A 23,426-nucleotide genomic window follows, 5' to 3' on the forward strand; every position below is an offset into this window, starting at 1 on the left:
AACACCAGCGTCCTGAATGCAGCCTTTTGTCCCCTGGCCACCAGAGGGCGCTTTGACTCCAGTGGAAAGTTTCTGAAGCAAAGCAACTGTGGCTTCCACCATCATCTTGCCAAGTTCGAACTCCAATAAATTTAACACGTTTTTCTTTAAACGTGTCTGTATACTGGGGGCTATGAAGCACTTTTTTTGTGTGCAAAGCACTTTTAAAACTGAGCGTAAAGTGATGTTTCTTATTATCAAGTACAGGCATACCTTGGAGAGACACACCTTTGGTTCCAGAATCTCGAAATAAAGTGAGTCACACAGATTTTTCTGGTTTCCCAGTGCATGTAAAAGTTATATTTATACTGTGCTGAAGCCTATTAGGTGTGCAATAACATTATGTCTAAAAAAATGCATGGACTTTACATAATAAAGGACATCTTGCTGTCTGTGACAACACGGATGGCAGGAAGTTGAGGGTATTCTGCTAAGTAAAGTAAGTCAGAGAAAGGCTAACACTGTATGGTTTCCTTGTTTGTGGGATCTAAAAAACAAAACCAAGAATAAATGAAAGGAAAGAAAACAAGACAGCACTCACAGATACAGAATAGATTATCTGTTTATGAGAGGGGAAGGAATTCGGAGGGGAACAAGATTTAAGGGGGTCAATTTTATGGTGGTGGGGCATTAACTAGACTTATTGTGGGGTCCTCTGCAGTGAGTGCCAATATCAAATTATTAGGTCGTACACTTGAAACTAATATAATGTTGCACACCAATTCTACCTCAAAATAAATAAGACACATGTATGGACTTTATTGCTAAGAAATACTAACTATCATAATTTTAATCTCTTTGCTGGTGGAAGGTCTTGCCTTGATGTTCATGGGTGCTAACTAGTCAGGGTGGTGGTTGCTAAAGGCTGTGACGGCTATGACAATTTCTTAAAATAGGACAACAATGATCAACTGCATTGACTCTCTCTTCCCTTCACGATTTCTCCATAGCATGCAGTGCCGTTTGATAGCACTTTACTTATAGCAGAACTTCTTTCAAAATGAGAGGCAATGCCCCCTAACCTTGCCATAACTTTATCAACTAAGTTTATGTAATGCTCTCACTACTTTCTCGTCACTTCAGCCTTCTTCACAGCAACAGCACCAGGAGTAAATTCTATCTCAAGAAACTATTTTCTTTGCTCACCTGGAATAAAAGACTCTTCATCCATTAGTTTTATCTCGAGATTACAGCAATTCAGTCACATCTTCAGGCTCCACTTCTAGTTCTCTTGCTTTTCCCACTGCATCTATAGTTACAACAGGAATGTCACAGGTCACTGATCGCAGGTCACCATAACAAAGATCATAGCAATTTCAGAGTTTTAAATTTTGCAAGAATTAGGAAAATGTGACACAGAGATGCGAAGTGAGCAAATATTGTTGGAAAAATAGTGTTAATAGGCTTGTTCAATTTGGGGTTGCTAAAAACCTTCAACTTGTTAAAAAAAAAAAAACTCAGTATCTGTGAAGCACAATAAAACAAAGCATAATAAAATAAGGTCTGCCTGCTTCTACAGAGAATAGACACCAAAAAGCTGAAATGCTGTGGGTGGACTGTGTGCTCAGTCACTCGTCATGTCTGATTCTTTGCAACCCCATGGACTGTAACCCACCAGGCTCCTCTGTCTGTGGAATTTTTCAGGCAAGAATACTGGAGCGAGTTGCCATTTCCTACTCCGGGGGATCTTCCCAATCCAGAGATGGAAGCTGAGTCTCCTGCATCTCCTGCATTGGCAGGTAGCTTCTTTCAACTGTGCCACCTGGGAAGTCACTGCAAAAATGGTTGAAAGGAACATTGTAGAAATAGTCACTGGGGTCCAGACTGGAGTGCCAAGGGTCATCAGGACTGGCTGCTTGGTTCAGACTTACAGGATGGATAAGAGGGATTTGGGTCTGTCGGGAGGCCATGGCAGGGCATTCCAGAAAACAATGCGAACAAAATCACGAAGAAAAATAAATAGTAGCAAGGCAGGTTCAAGTCACCGGAGAATGAAGTCCCAAGTCACCAGGGTGGTTTCCAGACTGCTGCCTCCCTCCTCTGATAACCTAGCCAGTGGATCCCCCTTTTTCATACACATTCTCTTAGTCTAACCAAGCAGTCTGATCTTTGTCCCTTGAACAGCCATGCTTTTTGTTACCCTTCATGTCCAAGGCTTAGAGTCTGCAAACTGAGAAAAAGGTAGCTGGGAAACCAAGATATGGGATGGTTTCAGGGGAAGGGAGAAGGAAGGTCCTCATTTTTGGCAAAGGAAGTTTGAGATGACAGTGGAACTTTCCAGTCGGGGAATCCAGTACGTTTATTCAGCCAATGGCGGCACCTGCTGTGTGCCAGGCCCTGTGCTCAGCACAGGAGAAACAGATAATGAAGCCCTGGTGGTCCAGCGGCTAAGACTCCATACTCCTAACGCACGGAGCGGAACCGAAGTTCCGCCTCAGGTTAAGGAACTAGATCTCACCTGGCCCAACTAAAAATACTGCCTGCCATAACAAAGACCCAGTGCAATCAAATCAGCTATTTTTACAAGAAAAACAAAATGAAGACAGCTTGTCCTCCAGCAGGAATAATAGATATTGGATAGGTACTACTATTTAGAAATTAGAATTTAGCATATTTGGGGTGAGAAGTAAGATTTCAATATCTAGGACTTCCCTAGTGGTCCGGTAGTTAAGAGGCCACCAGCTGCCAGTGCAGGTTAGATCCCTGATCTGGGAAGATCCCATGGGCTTCGAGACAACAGCCCGAGCACCAAAATTACTGAGCACGAGCTCTAGAGTCTCTGAGCCACAGCTACTGAAGCCATAACAAGAGAAGCCACTGCAATGTGCACCACAACTAGAGAAAGCTCCAGCACAGACAAAAATAAATGAATAAGCTAAAATTTAAAAAAATCTAGATGAGGTAACCATGCACACCAGTCATAACTGAAGTCAATCACCAAGCACCGTGAGAGGTGCTGTAAGGAAATAAAAGATGAGTAAGACACCATCCCACGAGGCACTTCCAAACCAGCTGAACAGGTGGGGCCAACTCGCATGTGTGGCCAACGGACGGTACAACCTGATTACCAAGTTTACCAGTCAGAGTCCTGAGTTACTGGGGACTGAAACCAACCCTGGCTAAATGAAACACAAAAGGAAACTGGGGAGCTCAAGGAACTGTCAGGAGGGCCAGAGAACCAGCAGAAGGTCTCATGCTAGAGACAGTGGCCCACATCACAGATCATGGGATGCCTACAGGGTAGCCCTTGCTAGCACAGGACGCTGCCATTGGTGCCACTCCACCTGCGCCCTAGGCTTTGTCTTCTGACCCTCTGCCAGAATTCAGAGGTATTCAAGACCCTTCAGAATTCAAATTCAATACTTTGAATTCAGAATTCAAAATATTCAGGACCCTTACCTGTCCTCATTACCCCATCCCCACCTCATTCCCTCCTGGATCAAAGTCCAGGTTGGTGGATGGACTAGCCGAGTCCAGCAGACAGGCCCATGCTGTGGGCACAAAAAGCAGATTCAAATGCTACACTTCGAGGTTGTGCTACTTCCCCCTGGTATCATCATGTGAGGATTCCCAAACCCTAGGAAAGGGGTTTAGAGCCAGTGAAGTGAAAAAGAATGGCAAACATCTACCACACAAAGTATTCAGGACTCTTAGGAACAGCACACGATAAGGTCCTAATTGCTTAGTTAAAAAAAGAAGAAGTTAAAAAAAACCCGAGATGACTCCAAATGACATCATCAGAGAACAATGATTACTTACAGAATGAGCCAAAAATGGTTGCAGGGAGCATCATCATGAGAGGGAGAAAGACAGATCACAGACTCAGAAATGAAAGGCTTCAGGGGCCATCTGGGCCCCCCTTCTACCCACTGCAGGAACTGCTTCTACAACCAGACGAGGCAAGGCTCAGGGAGGTGTCAGCATGGGCATTGCCAGATAACAATACAAACACCAATCGTACCTATGAAGAAGAATCTCACCTCTTCTATTTTTCCATTTATACAAATGGCACCACTAATCCTTCAGACTCATCTTTGATTCTTCTTCCTCCTCTACTTAGATGAGTTCACAGCTTCAACTGATTGGCCCATTACAGGTATCTCTCAAATTTGTCCAACTCCATGGGCTTCCCTCATAGCTCAGTTGGTAAAAGAGACCCTGGTTCTCAATCCCTGGGTTGGGAAGATCTGCTGGAGAAGGGATAGGCTACCCACTCCAGTATTCTTGGGCTTCTCTTGTGGCTCAGCTGGTAAAGAATCCACCTGCAATGCGGGAGACCTGGGCTCAAACCCTAGGATGGGAAGATCCCCTGGACAAGGGAAAGTATTCTGGCCTGGAGAATTCCATGGACTATATAGGCCATGGGGTCCCAAAGAGTCAGACATGACTAAGTGACTTTCACTTTCACTTTTAATTTCATCTTTGTGTCTAGATTCCCAAAACTGCCTCCTAGACTGGTGGTCCCCAACCTTTTGGGCACCAGGAGCTGGTTTCATGGAAGATAATTTTTCCACAGATGGCTAGGGGTGATTTTGGGATGATTCATGCACATTATAATTACTGTGCACTTTATTTCAATTATTATTACATCAGCTCCACCTTAAGTCATCAGGCATTAGATCCTCGAGGTTGGGGACCCCTGTCCCAGATGATCTTGCAGCCTTCCATTTGTTCTTTCAAATTGTCCGCATATTACTATAAGATTAACCTTCTGAAAATGTTTTCCACCAAGTTATTCACCAGCTTGGACAATCATAATGACTCCCAACTTCCCACTGCATCAAATCCAAACTTACTTGCAGATACAAGTTTATTGGAGCCACTAACTCATAGATTATCTATGTATATCATTCACTAACAATGAAGAAATGTAGTCCACCATCTTCTAGCTAGTTTAAACCACTTAGGTCTATGATTCTACATGAGCAAAACCCATATTTCTAACAATTCTATCATGAATCTTATCTTCTCTGCAGCTAGGCACAGCATATTGAGATAAGGAATTCTAGAAAATGCCATCTTTTCAAGGAGTGTGGGTGCTTAAATCTCTGGATCTTCCGCACTTCTTCGGGTTGTTGCCTAGATCTCTTCTTTGCCTCACTTCTCATTACTTCTTTATAAACAACCTTCTCCTCTCCCCCATGAGCACATTTTATTATTTTGCCTTCTGTCCTTCTTACACACTCTGATTCTTTCTTTTCACTCTGTAACAAAGTACCCTTTCTAACTCTAACAACTTACCTTATTGATATTATTTCTGACCTAAAAAAATAACACCAAGATAGTTCAGCCAACATCTATGCCATTGGCAAGCCTATGACATAGGCAGAGGAGAAAAGGACATGAAAAAAAAAGGATGAAGAAAAAGTACTAGAAGAAAGAAGTTGGGAAAAGCAAATAGTAGTAATTACTACTGATATTGCAATATCAACTGTTGACAATGTTTCAGATACTTTCTGCTATTGCTGCTGCTAAGTCACTTCAGTCGTGTCTGACTCTGTGTGACCCCATAGACATCAGCCCACCAGGCTCTCCTGCCCCTGGGATTCTCCAGGCAAGAACACTGGAGTGGGTTGCCATTTCCTTCTCCAATGCATGAAAGTGAAAAAGTGAAAGTGAAGTCGCTCACTTGTGCCCGTCTTAGTGACCCCATGGACTGCAGCCTACCAGGCTCCTCCATACATGGGATTTGCCAGGCAAGAGTACTGGAGTGGGGTGCCATTGCCTTCTCCCTCAGATACCTTCTATCCAGCCTCAAATCAGACCTGCAAGGTTGGTATTGCTATCTTCATTTTTTAAATGAGGAAATGGAGGTTTAAATGATCCACCTGAGACTGTACATCAGGTAAGGGTCAGAGACCAGATTGCATTGCAGGTGAATTAAGCCCACCCTCTTGCAACTAAAGCATATGACCTCCATAAAAAAGAGTAAGAAGAAAAGAACACAAAGGGAAGACAGGTAGGGCCTTACCAACAATTTCTTCAAGTGCTACTCAAAAATAATAGCATCATTAGTTACCAACAATTGTCTAGAAATATACCATTAAGCTTTTGGCATGACAAACTTTAAGATTTCCTCTTATCCATTTATATGCAAAGTCCTTTAGCTAGTCCTTTAGCACACATTCACACTTGCAAATCCTCTCAAAAAACATGTATTGCAATTTACCTCCGTCTCATCTTTACACTCGTGTCTGGGTTACACTGTCCCTTTTTAGCTTTGACCCATGCTAACTTTTCAAGATTTTCTTTATTTCTTCCTCTTTCTTTCCTCTTAATCATGTTTCTCCTCTTCCTTACATCACTTTTCTATCAGCTTCTCCTCTTCTCTTTTTATTTCTTGTCTGCCTCATTACCTACACCTTTCTCTTACTTTGAGTGTTGTTGCATCCAGCAGGTTCTCAGTAGGTATCTGTTTTGAGCTCCATACTTTTCTCATGCCTGCCCCACCACCACCCTTTGTCTTTGCCTTCCTCGTCTTTCCTCCTTCTCTACAGATAGTTTCCACCCTGCTCCCTCTCAATCGCCCACACCCCTCCCATTAAATCACCCTACTTCCTCACAAACTCCAGGGGTCATCTTATCCACCTCTCACCCCTTTTCCCGCCTTTTCCCCCCTAGGTTCTAAAGCGCGAGGACCTCATTGTCCTCCTCCTCCATCTTCCAACCAGCCCACAAGACAGCCTTGTTACCATGACGACAGGGCTACTCAAAGCTGAAGTCAAAGACCTGGTTGCCATGGCCACCGCTTCTCCGCCTCCGGCCCCGCCCGCGCGCCGCGCAGCGTCGGCGCCTGCGCAGTACGCAGCGCATAGGTCCCCGGCGCCCGGGCGGACGGGGCGGGGCTTCAAGCGAGAGGGAGGGAAGGAGGCGAAAGGGTAAGAAAGGGAGTGGAGTTGGCGCCTACGGTGGCCGAAGAGGGACGCGCAGGGCCGGAGGCTGCAGGATGGTAGGCTGTGTGAAGAGGGAGGGGAGGGGGGACCGAGGGGCGTGGGCTGCACCTGCAGGGGTCCTTGGGGGCTGCCCTCTGTGAGAGCCGCTCTATTCCTTCCTCCAGTTCTCAGAGGCCCTCACTTACTGGGCGTGTGGGCGAGCCGGCCTCGGAAGGAAGAGCAGCTGGAAATGGCTTTCGGGAGAAGCGGCGGGGAGTGGGCGCATTTGTAGGGCCAGAGGGAGGTGACTAGGGGGCGGCGGGACCGTCCGGAGCCAGGGGGAGCGCGCGGGTCGCGATCTCAGGGGTCCGAATCACTGCCGCAGAGAACTCGCGCGAGGAACGGGGGCTCTGGGGCCTGCTGGAGGACGGAGGCGGCGGGGGTCTCCGAGACCAGTCTCCGAGACCCTCCGTCCACGTGCAGCCCAGAGTGGAGCGGCGGCCGGCGGGGAGGGCGGTGCGTGGGAGGGGATCTTTCAGGGTGCGAGGAGTGGACGTCCTGCCTCGGTTTGTCGTCCTGCCCACCTGGAGGCGGGGATGAGGTGGGGGAAGCCAGGTGGGCTCGAGTTTTGCTCTCTGGGACCCAGGCTTTGGCTTCCCGGCTCAGGTGCTCTTGGCTCTCCGCCCCCCTGCCCCATCCTCTTTCCGGAACGCAGGCCTTCCTTCTTCCTGCTCCCTGGCCCACCCTCCCATCCTAGCCTCCCTTGCACCACTCTTTTGCCCTCCGGCCACGCTAGCAGCGCTTCCCCTTCCCCGCTAGCAAAAAATACAGTTCTTTTGAATTCTGATCTGTAGCCGTCTAGACTAGTAGTGTTCCTCACACCCAGGACTCCAGCCCCGGTGGCATACACGGAGAGAAGAGCTACAGGGGAAGGGAGATCACTCCAGGATGTGGCCTGAAGCCCCCGCCCCCTGGAAATGGGAAACTGGGCGTGCACGGGGTAGTGAGAGCTCTGCACTTCTCCCCGCTCCAACTCCTTGTGCTTGTTCCAGGAACATTCCCTAGGCGAGCCACCCAGAATGGCTGTGTCCAAACTGAAGAACTGAAACGGAAATTGATCACCTGATATCTGGGGAGGTGTGGGCATGTTAGGGAGGCACCCTAAAAGGAAGAAAAAAAGGAATACCTCTGGCTGTATGCCTGGATGGCTGAGTAGAGTGGAGGGTGGTGGAATCTAGGGGGTCCTGGTATCATGTTATGGACTTCCCTGGTAGCTCAGACGGCAAAGCATCTGTCTACAATGCGGGAACCTTGGGTTCGATCCCTGGGTCGGGAAGATTCCCTGGAGAAGGAAATGGCAACCCACTCCAGTACTCTTGCCTAGAAAATCCCATGGACTGAGGAGCCTGGTGTCCATGGGGTCGCAAAGAATCGGACACGACTGAACGACTTCACTTGGTATCATGTGCTAACATAAAGGATACCCCTGGGCATAGGAATGGAGGGCAGTGTGTTGGGGACATTGGCTAGGGTGTATGGCTAGGATGGGGCAGAGGGCTGAAGTAGCTTCTTGGAAAGAAAATACCTGATTTTAGGATGGTGGTGGGTAGAAAGAGCAGGAAAGAAAGCAAACATCTCTTTGCCATCAACTAAGGGGCTGCTCATCACTGTGCTAGCATTTTACCCACCTTTGGAAACCAGGTTTAGGAAACAGTAAGTCAGGGAATAATAATAATGTGTTCCAAGGTGTTATAGCGCTTACTTCATGCCAGGCGCTATTTCCTATGTCAGTTCCACCTAACAGCTCTGTAAGGTAGGTACTTTTATTATTTCCATCTGACACACGGGGGAACTGAAGCCCAGAGAAATGAAGTAATGCCCAGGGCAAATTTCTCAACTAGTAGAGCCAGGATTCGAATCCACACGACAGACTCAGAAGCGCTGATGCTCCCTCCAAGGAAGGCACTTGCTGATGGAAATACCCAGTTGACCAGAAGGGCTGATGTTTTGAAGAAAGTAGGATCTGTGAGGGAGAAGGCAATGCATCCCACTCCAGTACTCTTGCCTGGAAAATCCCATGGACGGAGAACCTGGTAGGCTGCAGTCCATGGGGTCGCTAAGAGCCGACACGACTGAGTGACTTCACTTTCACTTTTCACTTTCATGCATTGGAGAAGGAACCGACTCCAGTGTTCTTGCCTGGAGAATCCCAGGGACGGGGGAGCCTGGTGGGCTGCTGTCTATGGGGTCACACAGAGTCGGACACGACTGAAGTGACTTAGCAGTAGCAGCAGCAGGGTCTGTGAGGAGAAAAGAGTTGAATGGGAGGAGTTTGGGACTGTGTGGTTTTGGAGGAAACAAGCTCAGAGGATCAAAGCTCTAAACCTTGGCTCTGACTCCTCCTTCCTCTCCCTATCCCCCACCCCCAGATGCGATTCATGCTGCTGTTCAGCCGGCAGGGGAAGCTGCGGCTGCAAAAATGGTACCTGGCCACCTCAGACAAGGAGCGGAAGAAGATGGTTCGGGAGCTTATGCAGGTGGTTCTGGCTCGCAAGCCCAAGATGTGCAGCTTCCTGGAGTGGAGGGACCTCAAAGTTGTCTATAAGAGGTGACTCCTCACCTACTTTCAGACCTGCCTGGATCCTGCCTGACTGGGGTCTGGGATGGGTTCACCTGGCTGGGAAATAGGCAGTCCCTTAGTCTGGCAGAGGTTCCCTGGTGGCTCAGACAGTAAAGAATCTGCCTGCAGTGCAGGAGACCTGGGTTCTATCCCTAGGTTGGGAAGATCCCTGGGAGAAGGGAATACTTATCCGCTCCAGTATTCTTGCCTGGAGAATCCCATGGAAAGAGGAGCCTGGCAAGCTACAGTCCAGAGAGTCACTAACACTATCTAAGTAGGTCTGGGAGAGCCGAGAGCTAAGGACTTCTGGAAGGCAGTGATGAACTCCAGCCAGCCTTTACTTTCCAAATTCACCTTGAAGAGAGTCTTGTTCCCTCTTGGTTTTGCTCAAGCCTGGTGCCTACTTCACACACCTACCTCTGCCCCAAAGGCCCGATCTTACTGATTGCACACATCTCTTGCAGCCTCACTGAACACTCGTAGACCCTGGGCCACTTTCCCAATACACACACCCACAGACACACAAACCCTTTGTGGTTCCTTCTCTGAGCAGGTGAATTTGTTGGCTCAGGTTTTTGCTGAGTCAAACTGAATGGGTCAGAGGGAAAGAGCTTGTGTCTTTGCCTGTGTTTATGAGAGGCACTAAGAGACAGTGAGTTTCTATTTGCTTACCCGGGAGCCACCCCACCTGTGTCCAATAAGGACACAGATCAGGAATGGGGGAAATGGGAGGTTCGGGCACAGAATGCCTGGGTCCCAAAGCAGCCCCAGCAGCACTCCCAGCCATCCATCTCTCTTGTGTTCCCGTCCTCAGATACGCCAGCCTCTACTTCTGCTGTGCCATCGAGGGCCAAGACAATGAGCTCATCACGCTGGAGCTGATCCACCGATACGTGGAGCTCCTGGACAAATACTTTGGCAGCGTAAGTCTCTCCACCCACCCCAGTTTCCGCGCCCGGCAATCCCCTTTTTCTTCCAGACTCTGGGACCCTTCCAGTCTCTGTCCTGATTCAGGAAAGGGGAAGTTGGAACAGTGAGAACAGTAATTAATCTCCCTCTTTAAGCCTTAAGCCTATTAGCCATGCGTCTTAATCAGCCCTCCGCGGGAGAAGGGTAGGAACCAGAATCTGCCGCTTAATCATTCCATCTAGAGCTCAGCTCCAACTTCCCACACAAGGACAGAGGCCATGTTCAGATAGTATCAGTGGTTCCTGACCTTGACTTTGCTTTGGAGACTTCTGGAGAGTTTTTTTTTAAACAATAGCGATGCCTGGGAATCACCCCCAGAGATTCTGAATGAACTGATCTGGGCTACAGCCTGGGCACCGGCAGTGAGCTCATATCTTAGATGGGGAATAGTAATAACTCCGTAATTTGTGTTTCACTTAACAGTTTACAAAGAGCTTTCAGGTTCTCCTGTTTGTTCCTCATTCCATGAGTAGGTGTTGGTGTCTCCATTTTTGGAAGAGAAAATGGACTCAAGAGAAGTTAAATGGCATGTACAGTTAGCTGGTTTCCTTCTAGGCTTTCCTGGCTCGGTGATAAAGAATCCACCTGCCAATGCAAGAGGCGTGGGTTCAATCCCTGGGTTGGAAAGATCCCCCGGAGAAGGAAATGGCAACCCACTCCAGTATTCTTGCTCGGGAAATCACATGGACAGAAGAGCCTGGTGGGCTACAGGATATGGGGTCACAGAAGAGTCAGACACGAGTTAGCGACTAAAACAAGAGTTAGCTGGTTAGTGTCAGAGTGTGGCCTAGAATTGAAGTCATTTACTCTGTGATCCAGAGTCTCCTTCCCTGCCCTGTCACAGCGCCTGGGGGTGCGGGGAGTGGGGTGGGGATGGGCAGAGAAGCTGACCCAGCCTCTGGTAGGATTTGTGTCATAGATTTAGGGGAGAAGGCAACAGGAGTCAGGGTCAAGGGCGACTAATATCTCATGATCAACTTGAGCAACTAATATCTCATGATCAGAGGAAGAGGCAAGAGAAGGAGAAGGAAAAGCCGAACCCAGGACGAAAGCCTAGGGGTCGGGAGGACATAGAGCTGGGGCAAGAACCCAAGGTGGAGAGTGGTCATGAAGGCCACGGAGCCAAGGTGGGGAAAGAGCTGGGGAGGCTGGGGCGCAGGTGAAGGGGAGAATGCACCTTGACCCTCACGTCTGCCTCCTCTCCCACCCCCCAGGTTTGCGAGCTGGACATCATCTTCAATTTTGAGAAGGCCTACTTCATCTTGGATGAGTTTCTGATGGGGGGAGATGTCCAGGACACCTCCAAGAAGAGTGTGCTGAAGGCCATCGAGCAGGCGGACCTACTGCAGGAGGTACGGGTCCGGGACAGTGAGGAGGAGGAAGAGGACCGTGGCCGAGGGCACCCTCCCTACCCTGGAGCCCTCACCTGTGGACCCCAGCTGCCCTCTTCCCGCCGATACCGAAACGGCCCCCCTCCCTGTGGTGTCTGGCCCCCACGCTGCCAGGTTGGCCAGCTGGCCCTCAAGCCCTGACTGCTCAGGGTGGGAGGCAGTGGGGATGGCAGACAGCCCGCCTGGACCAAGTCTTCCCCCTCCTTCTCCTGAGACCCAGAGTGTCTCATCCCTGCCAGATTGCCTTTGTCCCACGCTTCTCTTGGCGTTTAGTGTTGCCCGGAGAATTGGAGAAGGGGCACTCAATAGGTCATTCTTTTTCTTCCCTGGTGTCTTCCCTTTTTTTAAAACACACACACATACTCAAAGCCTCTGCTGCTGAGAAGCAGAATTTTGCCCTGGGGATTTGGGGGTTGGGGTCGAGGGCACCTGGTTGTTGATTCTCTCTTCTGTCCAACACCCCCGCCCTCACCCCGTTACTGCCTGCCCCCTCTCTGCTGTGCCACTGCTGAGCCTTGGTGCAAGGAGATGAGTCACCGGAACCTGCAGTGATGAGCAAGCGGCCTGAGCTGGCTCTGAGGAGGGGGAGAGGGGAGGGGGGCTCATCCGTGCAGCAGGAGCAAGGGTAAAATCCAACTTGCTACCTCACTGGTCTAGCTCCCCCATCTCACACACACACACACACACACGCACACACACACACGTGCCCTGGCACTCGCACACCCACCCTGTTACTAGTACTCTGCTCAGACCCTTATGACTCATCTCTCTGCAGTCTGGTCCACTTTCCTCAGGGACCCTTTGCCAACTTCTTAATGCCTCCCCCGACTCTGGAGAAAAAAAAAAAAGGTCCCACCCAACCATCTGCCACCTCCAGCCCTGGGAAAGCAGGTTTCACAGCTCCAAAGCCCCCATTTTACACCCTTCCCTTCAGCTAGTAAGGTCGAGCCCCCTGCTCACCAAGCTCCTGGCTTTGGGTTCTCTGGGTGGTGGTGGACTCGATCTGGTTGCCTCAGTTGGCTCTACAGGGTGGTCTCAGGAGGCTGGGGAGCTCCCCTAAAGGGTCCCCAGCCATTCCAGCCTTGGGCTTACTTGGGCTTCTCTCTCCCCTCTCCCCTGTGTCTCTGTGTCCGCGCCCCCCCAACCCTGGTCTGCCCCTGTGATTGCTGCCCTCCCCGCCCCCCTTACCCTTACCCCGTCTCTCCTGGTGTCTCCCCATCACCCTCTGTCTGTCTCTGCCTTAGGAGGATGAGTCGCCACGCAGTGTGCTGGAGGAGATGGGTCTGGCATAGCCCTCGCCCTGGGGCCGAGTGGAGATGTGGGGATCTGGTGGAGAGGTGGGGCATCGGTGGCCCTTTTCCTCTTGGTGGGACCCAGCTGCGCCTGCTCTGCTGCCTCACCTTTTTCTGCAGTGAGCTGTGGGCTCAGGACCCTCAAGCATTCCCTCCTTCCACCCCCTACCTCCTGTTTCCCCTTTCTCACTGAAGGTTTTAAGAAGCTAGGAGGCAGGAAAATGTGACCAAGTCGGGGGTGCTATTTGGCTTTCATTCCCTGCCTTTGAAGAACCAGTGTCACCCCAAACTTCCCCCACCCACCCTTATAACTGTAAATATATAAATATGTCAGGTTAAAGGGAAAAGGTTTTCAGGGCTCTTCTCTTCTCCCTGCCCCATAACCTACCTCCAGCCCTCCCCGCAGCCAGCTGGGGGCGGCCTCTCTGCCTGGGAGGGGGACTTCTGTGTCTCCAGAGGGAAGTCCTTTTCCCTCATCTGCCCCTCCCCTTCCTTCTTGGCTGCAGTGGGGCCTCTGTCCAGTGCCAGGGGAGGAACAGCATAGTTAATTTTTTTCTAACCTTGCTACTTTGAGGGAAGGGAGGGCTGGGGGGAGGGCAGGCTTTACAGAAGACTGGGCCCTGTCCCTCCTTCACTCTTCTTAAATTCTGGGTGAGGCAGGAGCTAAGGGGGTGGGGTGGGGGAAGTGTCTGATTCTTTTTCCTTCTCTCTGAAATAAAAGGAAAAGCATTTCTGGACTTTGGCTTGCTTAGGCTCTGTGAAGGAAGGCAGGGCTGCTGGAATCAGTGAGGACAGAAACAGAACCCTGCCCATTCCATTCCACTCTTCCCTGGAACTAGGATTGCCAGATTTAGGGCAAAAAAAAAAAAAAAGAGACACCCAGTTCAATTTCTTATAATAATGAATAATGATTTTTTAGGATAAGTATGTCCTATGCAGGGCTTCCCTGTTGGCTCAGTGGTGAAGAATCCGCCTGCCAGTGCAGGCGACTCAGGTTCAATCCCTGAGTCACGAAGATCCCCTGGAGAAGGGAATGGCTACCCACTCCAGTATTCTTGCCTGGGAAATCCCATGGACAGAGGATCCTGGCAGGCTACAGTCCACAGGTTTGCAAAAGAATTGGACACGACTGAGCATGCATGTATATGCTTAGAAAAGGTTTGACAAGCAGCTAAAACCAGGATGTTTCTTTAGCTGCCAACACCTCCCCATAGGAGGTGTTGATCATATGAAGAAGGTAGGACCAGGGAATTTAGGGAGCAGTTAAGGAAGGTAGGTGGGTAAGGTGGAGCAGGGGTAGTGGGGAGCCACCCATACTGCCTAAGTGGCCCTGAGATGGTTCAAAGAGCTTAACTAGGTGGCTCAGAGCTGCAGTTCCTTATTCACTCTGCATCTCTCTGCCCAGGGCCTGGGGTCTTCTGACTAATGGTCAAGCTGGTAGTGGAACTTAGCGCTTTCTAAAGGATGTGAACCCATTCTACCGCCGCCCCTCAAGTATGGTTGAAAGAGGTTCTATCACTCAACCCTCGCTTTTGAGCAGGAGGTGGCTGGCGCTTCCCTCACCGCCCCTTGGGAAGGACCACACAGGCCCAAGGGGACGGGTGAATAACCGAGAACAAAGTCCTAATAAAATAGTCACTTTTATTTCTTAGCAAAACTATTTCCTCCGTGAGGGGTATTTACAACAGAGTAGGGAAAGAAGGGGTAAATTCACAGCGATCCAGAGAGGGCAGAGTGGCTCTTGGGAGGCCCAAAGGGCGGGAGACAAGACATTTCACATAGTTAACTGGAAATGCTTTTTCCGGTTTCAGATCGGGACATCCCGAGAGAGGGACTAGGTGGGGACTGGGTCCCGCATGGGGAGTCGGGGGGGTGGGGGGCAGGGACTCGCACAAACTACCCGTCCGCCCATGCTGGCCCCGAGATCCCCGCGAGTGAGTTTGAGGATCTCGGGCTTCCCACCAGCGAAGAAGTCTTGACGGGTCTGTGCGCAGCGCGGGGGCGGGGCGGCCCGCGGGCGGGGGGGGGGGCGGGGGCGGGGCTGAGTGACGGCCGAGGGCGGGGCCGGGCGCATGCAAACACCAAGGGGTAAAGGAACGACACGGAGGGGGGCGCGGGGGGCGGGGCCGGGGCGTGTCACGGGCGCCGGAGCAGCACGTGCTCGATGTAATTCTCCAGCTCCTCCTGCTCCTGCAGCCGGCGCTCCTCGGCCTCCGCCTCCTCCTGCGCACGCCGCGCCTGGGCCTCCCGGTCGGGATAGTGGCGCGAAGGCGGCAGGGCGTGGTGGTAGTGGCGGCGGCGCGAGGCGGCTGGCGGCTGCAGCGTCCGCGGCCGGATGTAGTTGGGGAAAGGGTGGTAGGGCCCCGGGGAAAACACCTCGTCCTCCTCCCGATCCCACGGCGGAAGCACCTCGTTCCAGTCGGGCAGCTCTTCCCGGGCGGGGGCGGGGGCGGGGGGCGGGGGCTGCGGGGAGCGGGCGTGAGTGGGTGCCGGTGCGGCTCGGGGGGGCGGCACAGGCTCGGGAGGGGCGTTCTTCTTCCGCTTCCGCTTCTCTTCCACCTCCTCGATGATGCTGACCACGTCGTCCGCGGGCAGGTGGAGTTTGGTGGACAGCTCAATGAGGCTATCGATCGTCTGCGGGTCCATCTCTTCGTCGTCGTCCTCGTCCTCCGCCCCGCCCTCCTCTGCCCCCTCGGCCTCTTTGCGTCGGTGGCCGGGCGTCTCCTCCTGGGAGCGCTTGTCTTCGGCTCCGGCTTCGCCTTCCTCCTCCTCGGCGAACAGGAGCGCGTTCTGTCGCGCCCTCTCCGCCTCCTCCGCCTCCGCCTCCGCCTCCGCCGCCTCCTCATCTTCCTCCCCCACCCTCTCCTCCCCGCCGCGTCTCTCTTGCTCCGCCTCCTCCTGCTGCCTCGCGGTCTCTCGCCCGCCCCCCTCCTCCTCTTGCAGCCCCCGACCCCCCAGGCCGCGCTGCCGAGCCCCGCCCTGCAGCAAATACTGGAGCAGCAGGTCAGAGGCGAGGTCGGCCAGCCGCTCTTCCTGCGCCGCCGCCTGCCGGGTGGCCTCCGCCTGCCGCCTCCCGGCTTCTACCTGCGCCAGCCCTTGCTGTAGAAGGCGCTCCCCCGCCTCAGTGCCGCCCAGGAGGGAGGTCTCCGGCCGGCGCGCCTTGGGAAAGGGAGCAGCCAGGCCTTGGTACGCCTTGGACAAGGGTGCCAATGCCTCACCTAGGTGTGTTTTGGGGGAGGACCCTCCTTCTCCGAACTGGTGGGCTTCGGGAAGGGGTCCGCTCTCTGGCACACGCGCCTGGAATTGCGGGGGAGCAGGGGGCGGAAGGGGCGCGCGCTCCGGGACGCGCGCCTGGAACTCTCCCCAGGAAGCGCGCCACACACGCTCCGGCCCGGGGCTCTCCAGGTTGACTCGGGTCAGCGTGTGCGTGCGGGTTTCCGTCTCTGCTGCTGCCGTCTCTTGCTGGCGTTTGGCGCTACTCGGACTGAAATCTCTCAGTTCCTGAAGCAGGGAAGCTAGCGCCTCGAGCTCCTCCGAGGGATCGGGCGCCTCGGCACCATTCTCCTGAGTCTGAGGACGAGGAGGGGCCGCGGGCGCCTGGGTCTCTGGCACTGGGAGACTGTGGGTCTGGCTGCGCACGGTCTCGGTCAGCAGAGATTCTGCTGTTTCTTCCTCTGGCCGCTGCTGGGAGCCGCCGGGCGCCGGGGGCGAGGCCGGGCGGTCGAGTGCCTGCAGCAGCACCGCGGCCAGCGCCCGGGGATCCACGCCCTGGAAAAGCTCTCCCTCGTCCTGCGGCTCTGAATTTCGAGCGGCTCGGACCTCTAGGGCGCTAACATCCTTCGACCCGAGCACTGCGTCCCCAGCTACCGGCTCTTTATGCTCAGAGCTGGGAGGAGGTGGCTGAGCCTCAGGGTGCCCGGGGGGCGCTGCTCCCAACCCCTTGATCAGTAGAAGCAGGCAGAAGAGGACAGTAGCCGGCAACCTGAGCGATTTCATGACCGAAGGACTGCCGGAGACTGTGGGGGAAAAAAAAAAAATAGAAGGGACCAAAGAAAGAGAGGGTTTCTGTAAGAATTTTTCCGCTCTCTGATTTTATATCCCCTTCCCCCATATTTAATCAGGAAATCCGGGGCTTCCCTTGTCTCCCTGACCTTACCCAGAAAAGGGACGTTTAGGAGCAAAGGAGGACGATGTTGTGCCGATCTCTGGAATCGTGTAAATGGGGAAACGCCTGCAACCCTTGCTCCCCCAGTGCCTCCTCGCCCCCTTCCCTGAGCCATCTCACTGCCAGCGCCCACATACTAAGCAGCAAGGATGCAGGGGGAAAAAAAAATCTGCTCCCTCCCCGCAGGACTCCCCGGATGGTGCGTGGGCGACTTCAGCAGCAAGAGAAAAGCGGCGACTCCCCCATTTACAGGGACCCTTCCCGGGGGCTCCCCGCTGTGTTTTCAACACTCCCATCTGTGGGGAGAGAGAACCCTCCCTTCACGCCCACGACTGCCGAGGGTTTGAGGGACGGACAGCAGAGTATTTACCAGCTGGTGCCACGACGCGGGAGGTGGAGAAGAGGGTCGGGGCGGGGTGGGGACAGGGGAAGATCGGGATGCGTCCGCCTCGGCTCCGAGCGGTGGCTAGGATACGAGCGATGGTCGAGGTCTGGCGTCCAGTGCGCTGGGCTCAGCTGGGTCCGCGCGGCTCCGGGAGACTCGCTCGCTCAAGCTTCAGCACGCTGGACAGCGCCCGCGCCGCCACCGCCTTATAAAGAGGAGCGCGCGGGGTCACGTGGGAATAGCCCCGCCCCATTGACGTCAATGTTCATTCATGGGGAAGCGGGCGGGCGCCTAGAGGCGGGAGGACGCCCAACGATTGGAGGATGCGTGCCTCTCCCGGCCCGCGCCTGCGCGCTGCGGGCCTCGGTTGGAGGGGCGTGCGCTAGCCTAGCACCGGGGAAATGAATGAATGAAGGAATGAATGAATGAAATGCTGAGGCGGGCGGGGCAGGGGGCTATGAATGAATGAAGGAGGGACAAGGAGAAAAGGATGAATGAATGAATGGAAGAATGAATGGAAGGGTGAATGCAGAGCCGCTGCAAGGCAGGAGGGTGGGTTACAGAGCAACCTGCAGCGGCGGGAACCCGGCGAGTGGAATAGGGTGGGGGCACTCTCAGCGTCTGACTGGGCCCCAGTAGGAGATCCATACTGGGAAGGGGGAAGATAAGACTCCAGAACTGAGGAGGGAGCCAGACTCCCCGTCTCCTGACTGCAGGGTCCATGGGAAACACGCCCAAGGACGGCGTGAACCTGAAGAGGAGGGATGGTTCTGCGCGCCTGCGGGCGCTGTCCGCGGACCTGCGGTGCGGGGTGTGTGCCCTGGGCTGGGGCACATGGGTGAATCTTGCGGTTTGAATGATCTGGACGCAAAGTATCCGAGTTGGAACAGACAGGGGAAAGACTGAGGATATGTGTGCCTCTGTGTCGTGTCTGTCCGTGGTCGGTGCGTGTCTGGAGAAAAAGGTGTGTCTGCCCTTCTGTCCAGTTGACTCTGTAGCGTGTGTTGGCGCCCCCGCTGTGCCCTTTTTCAGACCACCTCTCCTCACCACCTTCTTGCTTCTTCCCCTCCCGCTGCTACCCCCCAAAGGACGTTTGGAGGACGAGAGCAGACCTGGTGGGGAGGGGGTTGTGCAGGTGGGGGGGTGGTGACTCAGTTCAATCTCTCTTCGTTGCTTAAAGGGAAGATTTGAACGCGATGCGGGTGGGGGGTGGAGGGTGGGAGTGCAACGTCAGAGATCACCTCTCTCTGCCACCAGACCCCTTGTCCGAATCTCCTGTCAGAGGGGTTGGGGTTGGGGTTGGGGGCTTGGATAGTTAGAGGTTGCGGCGGGCGGGGGACGGTGGGGGGCGATGACGCACAGATTGCGCAAAGAGAATCCATCAGCGAGCCGGGTCCAGTGAAGGGAGACCAGCCGTAGGCGGGGGTGCGGAGCGGGGACGGAAATGAGGAGGGGGCAGGGAAAGGGGAGGAGGCGAGGGGAGCAGCCACTGCAGGAATGAAGGGGAGGGAGGGGAGCTGGAGGGGGCTGCGGTGCAGGCAGAGAGCTGTGCGGGGGTGTGGGCAGGGAGAGCGGGGAGTGGAATGACACATGCCAGACACACAAGAACTGCGGACACAGGGCTGCCCATGGGCACATACAGGGCACCCTCGCCCTAAGACTCTGGAAACCAGGATTGGGGCTGGCTGCCAGGAGCTCAGAGACTCTTTCAGAGCCAGTCCTCACCCCCTTCCTCATCTTCCTAGTATTGACCCTCATCCTCTCCTCTCTCTCTCTCTCTCTCTCTCACACACACACACACGCACACTCACGTGCTTTCCCTCTATAGCCAGCAGTGGCTTCTCGGGTCCATCACTGGCTCCACTTTCCCAGAAGAAAGCCCATCAGCTCTGCGGGGAAAAAGGTGGGGAGGAGTAGAGATAGAGGAAAGAGAAGAGATGGGGGCAGGAGAGGGAGGCAGGGAGGCAGGCATCTGGAACAGGTAGAAGGATCAGGCTAAAGAAAAAAAAAAAAAGAAAGGAGAACCAAGGTGACTGTGAAGATGCCAAAGAAAGGAGGGAGAGGAGGGGGCAGCAGACCTGAGACTGGGCTTCATCCCCCTCCCCCCAAACTATCTCGGGCCTCCCCCTACCCCTGTGGGTTCCCCTTATTCCTCTTCCTCTTCATCCCACCTCCCCTTTATCCTCCCTGCCTGGTTACTGAGAGCAGTGGAATGGGGAGGGGGGGGTCACGTTACCTTCTTGAGGAGGATGAATCAGAGAGAGATGGCTCAGACATCTGGTGGGGGGAGGGGAAGCCATCCAAGAGAGAAGGAAAGAGGGAGGGAGGCAAGGGGAACAGAGTGAGAGGCTGATGGGGCTAAGAGACCAAGTATGAGATGAAGGAGACAGGCATCTAGAGAAACTGTGTTCTCGCGCGCGGGCTTGTGTATGTGCATGTACATATGTATGCATTGTGTTTGTGTGTATAGAGATTAATGAAACAGGGGTGGAAAGAAAGGGAATGGGGAGGCCAATTATGCGTTTAATCAGATAGAGAATGGATAGGCATGGGAGCGTTCCAATTTAAATACATAAATTTTCTCTTTCAATCTGTGGGGCTGTGTTTTTGCCTGTTTCCAGGTGTCTGTGTGTGACTATTAGTGTTTGTGGGTCCTGATTCCTCTGAGTGCCTGTATACCTGTGCCGTTGGGAGTCTGAGTGCATCCACTCTGGGCATCTGCTGGTGTCTGAAAAGCATCAACTGGCTTGGTGCGTCAACAATGTGTGTGTACCCCTTTGTCTGTGCATTTCTCTGGATCCTTCCGTGCTTATTGATATATGTTGTTCTGTGACTTCCACATGCCTTTGATCTGTCCTACCACTCCCCCACATTTACCTTCATCTCTAAATTTCTGTGCAGGAAAGTCTCAGTATCTTAGCCACTCTTCTGCAGCCCCCAAGTTCAAGCTTCCCCCCCCCTGTCTTTTGCGTGTTCCCTCCTTCCCTCATTCTTCTCTAACCTTTTCTTCCTCCACTCAGCCCAGAAGTCCAGGGGAGCTTCAGTCATTATGGCATGGGGGAGGGGACAATGAGGGAGAAGCCAAGGGCAACAGTGTTGGTGATTCCACCATCTAGAATATGTCTGCATGGGCTCTGAATCTCTGGGTCTGATTGTGCCTCTCTCCATCCCAGTTCCCTGCCTGGGGTCAGTTCATTCACACGCACCCCACCTCGCAAAGATGTGCTGTGCCTTTCACATCCTACTGCCTCTAGGGGCTTCTGGAAAAGAGCTGGACTAGGGACAGGTTCCTGGAATTGGAGAGAGGAGGGAGATGGCAGGAAAGAAGGAGCAATGAGAGAGACAGAGCTGGAAAAGGCAAAGCTGAGACGGGGAGTAGGAGGAGATGCCTGTTTGCTCTGAGATACTTGTACAAATCCATCTCTGTGTCTTTGTTTCTGAATCTCTCATACTCTCCAGGTGGGTGCTAAGAGAAGATGGGGTCCAACCAAGTAGAGATCCAAGCTGAAGGTTTGGAAAACCAAGGAAGAGGGACAGAGCACTGGGTCTTTTCCCTGAGAAGGTTTGGGAAAGAAGAGGGTAGGGGGTTGGGTCCCCCTCCCCACAGTGCAGCTCACTCCCCTCTCTTCTTCCCTTCCCCCCAACCGGTGACTCACCTCTGCAGCCTTTAATGCGTCATCGATGGGGGGGGGGGACCGGCAGGGAGGGGCACTTTATGAGGGAGGCTGGGGTCTTCACTTTGAATTGAAAGAAGGTGCTTTAGAACCCCCTGGAAATGACCCCATTAGAATGCATCATTGCCTATCCCCTGCCCACCCCAGTTCAGGAGGGTTTGGAGTCCTGGGAAGGGGACTGAAAGAGGGCTAGGGGCTACTGGTGGGTCTGGGAAAGATGAATAATAGGAAGGGGGTCCTCACCCTGATTTTTAATCCCAGGGTCCTATTACCTCATACCCCCACCCACTCCTGGGTGGGGGAGGGGAGACCCAGCAAGCCGGAGGAGGGCAAAGCCGCAGAGATGAGTCACCAAGACAGGAAAAGAGAGAGAGGAAAAGAGACAGAGATGAGGAGAGACACAAAGAGAGACAGCTACTGGAAAGACTGAGAAAGGAAGACACACACACACACCATCACACCATCACATCATCACACCATGAAGATGGTATCCACAAACTAACAAGAGAAAGGAGACTGTGTGTTTCCATAATCCTGAGCCAGACTTCTCCAACATCCACTTGCCACACACACCACTATCATTCACAGTTACACTGATATCCTGAGACACACCCTCTTACACAAACACAATGTCACACCTAGTCTAGCAGAGTCACCCAGACACATGTTGAAGATGTAACCAAGACAGTGGAATGGAGGTTCAGGTTGAGAGCCCTCGATGTCTTTTACACGGGATGATGGGAGGGGGTAAAAGCGCTAAAGGGATATAACTTCAAAAATCCAAGGCTCACAGGCTATGCCTTGCACACGCAACAATACAGAGTCCCCCACCTCCCCATGCCCACATACATGGTAACCTATCAAGAATCCTCCTTATCAAGAAGCCACTTGAAGTGCCTGGTTGTTGGGTACGCCAGGCGCGTAGCCCCGAATACATCCCACCCAGACACCCCCTGACTCGTACACACATGTACAGAAACACAGACACACAAAGACGCCCATGGACACACTCACACGGACGGAAACCACCTTGCGCTGCCTCGCCCGCGTCCGCGCAGGTCCTGGCGCCCCCGCGTGGTACTTTTCGGGATCGCAGTCCCCGCCGCTCCGGAGCTCGGCTCCCGCGGGGCGGCGCCCAGGCTCCCTCCACCTCTTGCCCCTCCGGTGCGGTGCCCACCCAGGAACGGGGAGAAGGGGAGCGCACTGGCCACGAGAGAGCCGACAGCTGGGAGTTAGACCCCTGAGTTGTGGGGACGAGGCAGGCTGGTTCCGGATGCCACGGGGAACTTGCGAGAAGAGCAAGAATTTGAAACAGCAGTGGACCACCCCTCCACCGCCCCACGCCGGCCAACACGCACACACCCGCCCCCGGTCCAGGGGAAAGCGAGGCCCGGGGCCGGTCCAGGCGCCGCGCCGCTGCCCGCCTCGGTTCTGAGCAATCACTTCTTTCTGCCGCTTGGTTGGGGTGGGGGTGGGGGCGCGCCACGGCCAGCAGCCCTCCCCAGCTCCCCTCCAGGAAGTCATTAGCCCCGTTGCCACAGGGCTTAGAGATCCTCTCTAATACAGGCTGCTGGGGAAGTGGGGGAGGACAATGCATCTCAGCCCTCCTCACTGACAAGAAGTGAAACAGACACAGAAGGTGGGCTAAGGGGCCCGTTTTATTGCAACACAGCCATGGTTGAAGTGGCAAGGAGGCTCGGCAGCTCGACCAGGCACAGGAAGCCGAAACGGGGGAAAGTGGGGAACAGAGGCTGTCCCCTTGGTCCACCCCCGTGCACCCCCTGTCGCCCTCCTCTGTCCACGCCTTTGATTCCATCCCCCCGACTCCCCCACCCCGCCGTGCCGGCTCTCAATGACTCCCTTTGGACAATGACTGTCCATTGTCCAACAGGAAGCTCCAGCTACAGTGAGGTTCTGACATGTGCTCTGGTCTGGGGACACCTGGTTTCTAGTCCCTGCCAGGCTCCCAGCTATTGTGAGCCACTTGGAAGTCACTCGGGTCTTTCGGAGCCTCCGTGT

At 53.6% G+C, this 23,426-nt stretch overlaps 3 protein-coding genes and 1 long non-coding RNA gene across 7 annotated transcripts; 1 reads left to right on the plus strand and 3 right to left on the minus strand.

Moving 5' to 3' along the window:
* Positions 1 to 307: 307 nt before the first annotated feature.
* Positions 308 to 7,452, minus strand: LOC147344904 (uncharacterized). Of its 2 annotated transcripts, none has more exons than XR_015154374.1 (3): positions 7,118 to 7,452; positions 1,186 to 1,288; positions 308 to 526 (listed from the first exon to the last, which is right to left on the minus strand). It is a non-coding gene; the product is annotated as an uncharacterized LOC147344904 (long non-coding RNA). The 2 variants fall into 2 exon arrangements; XR_015154373.1 differs by lacking the exon at positions 7,118 to 7,452 and adding an exon at positions 1,655 to 1,812.
* On the plus strand, positions 6,950 to 13,920 carry AP1S1 (adaptor related protein complex 1 subunit sigma 1). Of its 3 annotated transcripts, none has more exons than XM_086374298.1 (6): positions 7,446 to 8,724; positions 8,816 to 9,004; positions 9,341 to 9,519; positions 10,346 to 10,454; positions 11,715 to 11,852; positions 13,136 to 13,920. In XM_086374298.1, the coding sequence occupies exons 3-6, from the start codon at positions 9,341 to 9,343 to the stop codon at positions 13,181 to 13,183; spliced, it is 474 nt and encodes a 157-aa protein (XP_086230424.1). In that variant the 5' UTR covers positions 7,446 to 8,724; positions 8,816 to 9,004; the 3' UTR covers positions 13,184 to 13,920. The 3 variants fall into 3 exon arrangements, with proteins under 3 accessions (XP_086230422.1, XP_086230424.1, XP_086230423.1); XM_086374297.1 differs by having other exon boundaries at positions 8,313 to 8,724; positions 8,813 to 9,004; XM_086374296.1 differs by lacking the exons at positions 7,446 to 8,724; positions 8,816 to 9,004 and adding an exon at positions 6,950 to 6,988.
* Positions 13,921 to 15,194: 1,274 nt separating this feature from the next.
* VGF (VGF nerve growth factor inducible) lies at positions 15,195 to 17,854 on the minus strand. Its single transcript, XM_086374295.1, has 2 exons — positions 17,719 to 17,854; positions 15,195 to 17,199 (listed from the first exon to the last, which is right to left on the minus strand). The coding sequence occupies exon 2, from the start codon at positions 17,177 to 17,179 to the stop codon at positions 15,320 to 15,322; it is 1,860 nt and encodes a 619-aa protein (XP_086230421.1). The 5' UTR covers positions 17,180 to 17,199; positions 17,719 to 17,854; the 3' UTR covers positions 15,195 to 15,319.
* Positions 17,752 to 23,004, minus strand: LOC147344907 (uncharacterized). Its single transcript, XM_086374299.1, has 2 exons — positions 22,422 to 23,004; positions 17,752 to 17,938 (listed from the first exon to the last, which is right to left on the minus strand). Exons 1-2 carry the CDS (start codon positions 23,002 to 23,004, stop codon positions 17,898 to 17,900), a joined length of 624 nt encoding a protein of 207 aa, XP_086230425.1. The 3' UTR covers positions 17,752 to 17,897.
* Positions 23,005 to 23,426: the final 422 nt, after the last annotated feature.

Source organism: Bos grunniens, chromosome 25 (assembly GCF_055505025.1).
Source record: "Bos grunniens cultivar Pamir isolate PY7600 chromosome 25, Bosgru_T2T1.0, whole genome shotgun sequence".
NCBI classification, from domain to species: domain Eukaryota; kingdom Metazoa; phylum Chordata; class Mammalia; order Artiodactyla; family Bovidae; genus Bos; species Bos grunniens.